Source organism: Penaeus japonicus, unplaced genomic scaffold (assembly GCF_977035675.1).
Source record: "Penaeus japonicus unplaced genomic scaffold, GWHDUDI00000001_assembly GWHDUDI00000024, whole genome shotgun sequence".
Classification (NCBI taxonomy): Eukaryota; Metazoa; Arthropoda; class Malacostraca; order Decapoda; family Penaeidae; genus Penaeus; species Penaeus japonicus.
This window is the reverse complement of record NW_028234426.1, coordinates 27,996,791-28,004,290: the sequence shown is the minus strand read 5'-3', so window position 1 is coordinate 28,004,290 and position 7,500 is coordinate 27,996,791. Positions and strand designations below refer to the sequence as shown.

Here is a 7,500-nt window from a genome sequence, read left to right as displayed (position 1 = left end):
AAGGGACATGACTCTCTCTGCACAAGTTCACCCATTTCATTTTGAAATGAAATTCCAAGATTGTCTAGTGGGGTGCATTGTACATGGAATGTGCCTAAAAGCAGTTGGAGATTATATCCACTGTACACATGGTTTTTGTAAGAGAGAATGATAAGAAAAGAAAAATTAGGTTTCAAAATTTTCAGGTTTGGTGGACCTAGGAAAACATACCTGCCCTTTAGCAAATAGGAACCACACTGTGGCTGATGCAGCTTATATTCAGTTCTGTTTCAGTATGTTGGTTAACAGGGTGTTTTGCACACTAATCCAAGGGAAATATTATTGATGGTTTATCTAGCCCTTGTTTGTTTCCATCCAGTGTACATCATTGTGTATGTATAATTATTGTGTATATAGTTGCATTGTTAACCTGTTTGTAAGCATAGTGTTGAAAGCATAGTGTCTGTTTCCTTCTGCAAATCCTATTTGGTGAGTGATGCTTGCAAGGATAATTTCAGTCATCTGTTTGCTTCCATTGTCGGAGAACCATAATGACATAACCCAATATATAAATTGGAGAATCAAACCTGAGAAATGGATGTTTACTTCTGACATTACATAGTATTACAAAAATCAACACTCTGCTGTTGATTTTAAAAGTCTTAGGCATTGGTCTGATCAAAGCAGTTGATGTTCGTCTAATTTTGAATAATTTTAAATGAAGAGAGTGTATAGCCTCTGTCAGACGAGCGGTTTTTGCCCGCTGGCGGTCAGGCCGCCTTTACCATGTCACACGGGCGGGTCGGCCGCTACTAAACCGCTGCGGTTTACTAGCGGCCGACCCGCCCGTGTGACATGGTAAAGGCGGCTGCCGCTTCAGTTCAAGACTTGCCGTTGCAGCGAAAGGTTGTGTTAACCCATTCACGCCGGGGCCATTCCGGCTTTGCACGGTCGCTATACCGAGGTTTTCGAACGCATCATCCGAACGCTTCGAGATTCTCGGGCGCACGGGCCGCGAGGCTGGGCTGCCCGCTCGCTCACCCCGAGCGCCCACCTTGGCCAGATATCTCGTCGGCGGCATCGGACGCGAAAACCACGAAACGTGTCAGCACGTCATCCGGCGTGAGTGGGTTAAAAAATGAGCTTAAGATTTCGAGCTCACATCCCAAATGGTAGGACGCAGCTCTATTTCGCATATAAACTTTTCAGTATCGAACATAGTTGCTCACAGCACAGCCTCTCCTGTGGTTCAGCCAGCACTGGCGGCCGCGGCGGGTAAACCTCTCGTCTGACATAGCCAGGCGGGCTGGCCGCGGCGGTTTCAAGTGGGGAAATGCGTCTCACCCGCCGCGGTCAGGCGGGTAGACCGCCCGTGTGACATCAGCCAGCGTTTTACATAGGAATCAATATAAACTCTTTCAAAAGCGGTTCCGCGGCGGCTGACCCGCTTTGCAGCCGCGGCGGAGTCCTATACGAGTAACACGTTACTGGATCCCAAACTTTTATTTTTCACACTTACCCTAGCCTTGTTCACATTTATATTTTTCAGATGCCCTCACTTTTCATTTGCCTTGGGGTGGTTTTGGCTCCAAATGGTCTAAACATTGGGGTATTTCAAGTACGTAAGCCTGGCACCTCGGGTTATTTGCCCACTCTGGCTACGGCCAACTGCTATGCGCCTGATGAACCAGGGTGACAGCCATATGAAAAGCCATGACAATGTATCTTATCACTGACGGCAATTACTGCCACCCCACTTGGCACGATATCTTGTCACCTGGTGTTAATGGGTTAAATGTCTACAATGTCCCTTTGTAAAAGATATGAAGGGAGAGAGAGAAATGTCAAATGTTTTCCTATTATTTGTCCATTTTCTATTCTTATCCATATTCTTTTTCTTACTCCTTTCCCTATTCCTATTCTACCTTCTTATTATCTTCCTGACATTCATCCTTTTTTCCCCCCTTTTCCTCTTTGTCTTTCTATATGCCTTTATTTGTGTGCTTTAGACCTCAGTCTCCACAACCATCTAATAGTAAATGCTTTATTTTCAGAAATAGGGGAAGAAGAAGAGGACGAAGGTGAATACGAGGTCAGCGAGAATGGAGACCACACACATGGTGTTTATGAGGATGCCATGGAAGGAGGCAAGTTCCTATTATTATTATTATTATTATTATTATTATTATTATTATTATTATTAATATTATTATTATTATTAGTAGTAGTATTAGTTGTAGTAGTAGTAGTAGTAGTAGTAGTAGTAGTAGTAGTAGTAGTAGTAGTAGTAGTAGTAGTAGTAGTAGTAGTAGTAGTAGTAGAAGTAATAGCAGTAGTAGTAGCAGTAGTAGTAGCTGTAGTAGTAGTAGTAGTAGCAGTAGCAGTAGTACTAGTAGTATTGTTGCATATGTACATTATTTTTTTCATTTTTATGAAGAAACTAACATAGCACCCGTATTCATTTATCTTTCCGGCCAACAGACCTGGAGGAGGGACCACTCGTAGGTGGCATGGTGGAAGGTCGAACGGCTCGGAATGGCATTGAGGACGAGGAAGCCATGGAGACAGGACAGTTCGATGATGCTGATGACTAGAATTTCCATTTGCTTTTTATTTTTATTCTTATCTTTTTTTTTCTTTCTTTCTTTTTTTCTTGTTCTGATTTTTTATGTTGTGTAAGTTGGAAGGACCATATCCAGAAGGAAAGACAAATTTGCTTAATTTTGAATTATTTGATTTTTATATTTTTATTTTGTGAGTGAACGCTTACCAGTAATCAGTGTAACCTTATTTCAATTTCATTGTAAGTGACTGTGACAACGGATGAATAAATGAACCCAAGAGCAGGACAGTGAAATCTGCATATTTTTATAAGATAATAAAAATTTATGTTGCAAATATCTAGTGATATTTCCTAAATGTAAGTTGAGTTAATACTATAAAAGTGTCTTTTGCACTGTAGGAAAGAAATGAATTGAAAAGACAATATTTGTTTTCTTTCTTATACCTCCATGTTATATGATACTCTGTTTTAAACATGAAATGTTCATTCCTTGCATTATATATTTGATAAGATGCTTTTACAAAGTATCAAATAAACATTTATGGTTTAAAGTCAGGTGATTAGTCTACTTAAACTTGAGTTTAGATTAAATATCTAAGATATGTAGTTCATAAGGATTCAGTTTACTTCAACAAAAAGATAGATAATTATTCTATGCTCACCATGTCGATTGATTCCATAAACTCCTTGCCAACTCGCCTATGTAATTGATGCAGAGCTGCCCTTCGGAAGGCTTGATGGAATGAATGAAAATGAAGCTTCATCCACTTTCACCCTATTTTTGATTTTGACAACTCTTAAATAAGATATTTGGAATTTTAGAAAATATTGTGCATCTGAGTAGTAGGAGGATTATTTAGTGGAGCTTAACCATTTGATGCATGTGATGTGGCAGAATGAGTATGTAAAGCACTCCTATATAATCAAATAGTAAATAAGTTTATTATGTTAGGGAAGGAGGGAGATGCATGGTGTCTCGGCATCATATTTAGCACAAGTTTATATTTACATACTGTGATTACCCCATTTGCTCGCCCAGTCTCCTGGACGGGTTTTATTTCAGAGGGCGGCAGCTTCACGTAACATACCTTTACGTTTCCCACACTTTTAATCACTTGTTGTAAAACGAGATATTTTTGTATTTTAAATTTTGTGTTTTACTGTATTAAGAGACTTGTATCTGTCAGATCAGCTCATTACTTTTTTTATACTCAGTGTGATAAAAGTATTGCTGTTTTATGGGAGGACAAAAAGGCAACTTTACCTTTTTCGTTTTTATGTGTTGTGAATGTAAACAGTGTATATAACCATCCACAATGAAGGTAACATGAAGAGGTAGGGAATAGGAAGGATATATATATGTATGTATGTATGTATCAGACACACAGCAGATTCTCAGTTGAGTACAGAGTGACTATCAGTCAGCTATTTCTCGGGCAATAGGAGCAAAAGGCAAAAAGTATCAAATATATTTACTTTGCAAGTCAAAGCATACAGCATTAAGTGTGGAAGTTGCTGAGTTTAATGCTGTATGATCTATTGTAACTGAGAATAACAAGAAATTAAGATGTAATGAATATCTATTAATTTATTGATAGAAATGAGATTAAACAAACTGAAATATGAAATACATATTCAATATTAGAATATAGATGAGGTTAGATAGAAAAATATCAAATATATACAAATATCAGAGTTACCTTACAATGTGATTATAAATCCCATAACATTAGATTTGTTTTAATAGGTGTTCTCATAATTACAGGTTGACAGTGATATTTGCAAAAGTAACTAGGGAATATATGCTCATTGGGGTTATGATATTGAAGTATGTATAAAACTGAATATACTTCTAATGGAGAGTATATTTCTTTGCAATGATGAAAAAATCACTTCATATATTTTATGTACTGTAAAGGCTGAAGTACAAATTTTAAATTATGCACAGCATCTTTAAATCATTACAGTGTATAGTTATGGTCAATTTTGTAAATATTAAGAGAAGTAGTAGATTAATTACATGTTTTTTCACAGGAAATTTATATACTTGATTGATTGTTAAGTTCATATTAAATATATAATTAAGAACACTAAGATGTGTTGATACGTTGATACCCGTTTTTGTGTTCAACTTTCAGTGCACTTCTCTCCATACTATTCTTTCATCTATTTAGTATACATCATTATTATTATGATTATTGTTATTATTGTCATTATTATCATCATTATCATTATTATTATCATTAGTAGAAGTATTAATAGTAGTAGTAGTAGTAGTTGTAATAGTAACAGATCATTATCATTATTATTATTATTATTATTATTATTATTATTATTATTATTATTATTATTATTATTATTATTATTATTATTATTATTATTATTATTATTATTATTATTATCATTATTGTTACTATTATTATTATTATTATAATTATTATTACTATTCTTCTTTGTCTTCTTTTTCTTATTATATTTATTATTATTATTAGCATTATTATTATTATTGTCAATATTGTTATCGTCACTACTGCTAGGATCAATTTCAGAGCACTAAACACAGAGCTCTTTGGGTGTACTTTCATTTGATGGATCTCGGGTCTATGCACTGTTCTTTATTTGATATTGTCTAGATGTTCTGTTTTCATGGACTCGATTGGGATGATCCCACTCAACTAGGGAATCAATATCTTTAAAGAAAGTTTGAAAGATAAAAAAGCAGCACAATATAGACAATCGCTTATTCACTGCTTGACCAGAAAATAAGCATACACAATACATACATGCCAGCCAATAGCTCGACACTTGTCTCCTCATATAAAATCCTGAAGAGTTGCTATCCATGCGAAATCTCTGACAGCCTCTTATTGCCTCGTCTACATTCTTCCAATGGTTCCGGTATAGTACAGCTGTCAGCGTATGCGACTTTAAGTTTCACAAGGTTTCTGCTGGAAGTGCCTCGCGCAGAGAGAAAATGAGAGAGAGATGTGGAGAATGAGAGAGATGTGGAGAGTGAGAGAGATGTGGAGAGTGAGAGAGATGTGGAGAGTGAGAGAAATTAGGAGAGAGACATATGGAGAGTGAGAGAAATTAGGAGAGAGAGAGAGATGTGGAGAGTGAGAGAAATTAGGAGAGAGAGAGATGTGGAGAGTGAGAGAAATTAGGAGAGATATATGAAGAGTGAGAGAAATTAAGAGAGAGAGAGAGATGTGGAGAGAGAGAAATTAGGAGAGAGAGAGATGTGGAGAGAGAGAAAGATGTGGAGAGTGAGAGAAATTGGGAGAGAGAGATATGTGGAGAGCGAGAGAAATTAGGAGAGAGAGAGATATGGGGAGAGAGAAATTAGGAGAGAGAGAGAGATGTGGAGAGTGAGAGAAATTAGGAGAGAGAGAGAGAGATGTGGAGAGTGAGAGAAATTAAGAAATTAGGAGAGAGAGAGAGATGTGGAGAGCGAGAGAAATTAGGAGAGAGAGAGATGTGGAGAGTGAGAGAAATTAGGAGAGAGAGAGATGTGGAGAGCGAGAGAAATTGAGAGAGAGAGAGAGAGAGAGAAACGGAGAGAAAGAGAGAAATGGCACATCGAAATCGTGGGACAAACCAGCCAAAGATGAGGCAACACTTATGTAGGATTTCACTATGCAAAGGGTCGTAAATCCGATTTTACAAGGTTATCTTTGATAACTCAAAATGAATCTCATTCCGTACTCATTCAGCAGCCTTCTTGCTTTTACAGCCCTCTGTATTATTATCGTTATTATTATTATTATTATTATGATTATTGTTATTACTATTATTTTCATCATTATCATAATTATTATCAATATCATGGTTATTATTATTGTAATTGCTATTATCATTATTATTATTATTATTATTATTATTATTATTATTATTATCATTATCATTATCATTATTAGTATAACTATTACTATTATTATTATAGTTATTATTATTATTATAATCATTATCATTATTATTATTATTGTTATTGTTATTATTATCATTATCATTATTATTATCATCATTATTATTTTTATCATCATTATTATTACTATTATCATTATTATCATTGCCATTGTTGCTGTTATTATTATTGTTATTGTTATTATCATCGTTAGTTTTATTATAATTATTATTACTATCAATATTATTATCATCATAATAACAATGATTATTATTATTGTCATTATTTTTCTCCTTATTATTGTTATTTTAATTATCATTATTATTATTGTTATTATTATTATTATTATTATTATTATTATTATTATTATTATCCTCACCATTATCATTATTTTCATTATTATTACTATTATTATCACAATCATCATTATTACTAGTATTGTCATTGTCTTCATCATCATTATTATTATCAGCATCTCATTGTTATTATTATTATTATATCATTATTATCATTACCATCATCCTTATAATTATCATTGTTATCATTATTATTATTATTATTATCATTTCCGTTGTTTTTATTATACTCATTATGATTTATTATCTTTATGATTATTATCATTATCATTATTGCTATCATTATAATTGACATCATTATCATCCGCATTACTATTATTATCACCACTATTGCTTATTTTTTTGCTATTTTTTTCTTGCAGTTGATCTGAACATTAATAACATCAACATAATTAATTGGCCTTATTGTATCAAGAGTGATATACAAAATAATATAAGTATCAGCAATTAACGTTACAATCATTTTTTGTCAATTCATATTTTTTTATGATCATTATATATATGATTAAATATTTCCATTTCGGGTACATGTATGCCGAAAAGAAATGCCTAAATATATTGGTGCATGATGTCTGGACGTCAGCTAATTTTTATGCTATAAATTGCTTACGGATTAAGGCCCTTCCGCATTAAATCACTGTACTCCTTTTTATACTGCAATGAAATATCAGGCACTAGGTGATCATGTTGCAGTTGAT

The 7,500-nt window shown here is 34.2% G+C and overlaps 1 protein-coding gene across 1 annotated transcript in view; it reads left to right on the top strand.

Moving 5' to 3' along the window:
* icln (chloride nucleotide-sensitive channel icln) overlaps positions 1 to 2,965 on the top strand; it is an 11,075-nt gene extending 8,110 nt beyond the window's left edge. Inside the window, exons 4-5 of the mRNA XM_043026923.2 lie at positions 2,034 to 2,126; positions 2,461 to 2,965. Of these exons, the coding sequence (XP_042882857.1) occupies positions 2,034 to 2,126; positions 2,461 to 2,573 (206 nt within the window). The 3' untranslated portion in view covers positions 2,574 to 2,965. The remainder of the gene's footprint in view (positions 1 to 2,033; positions 2,127 to 2,460) is intronic.
* Positions 2,966 to 7,500: the final 4,535 nt, after the last annotated feature.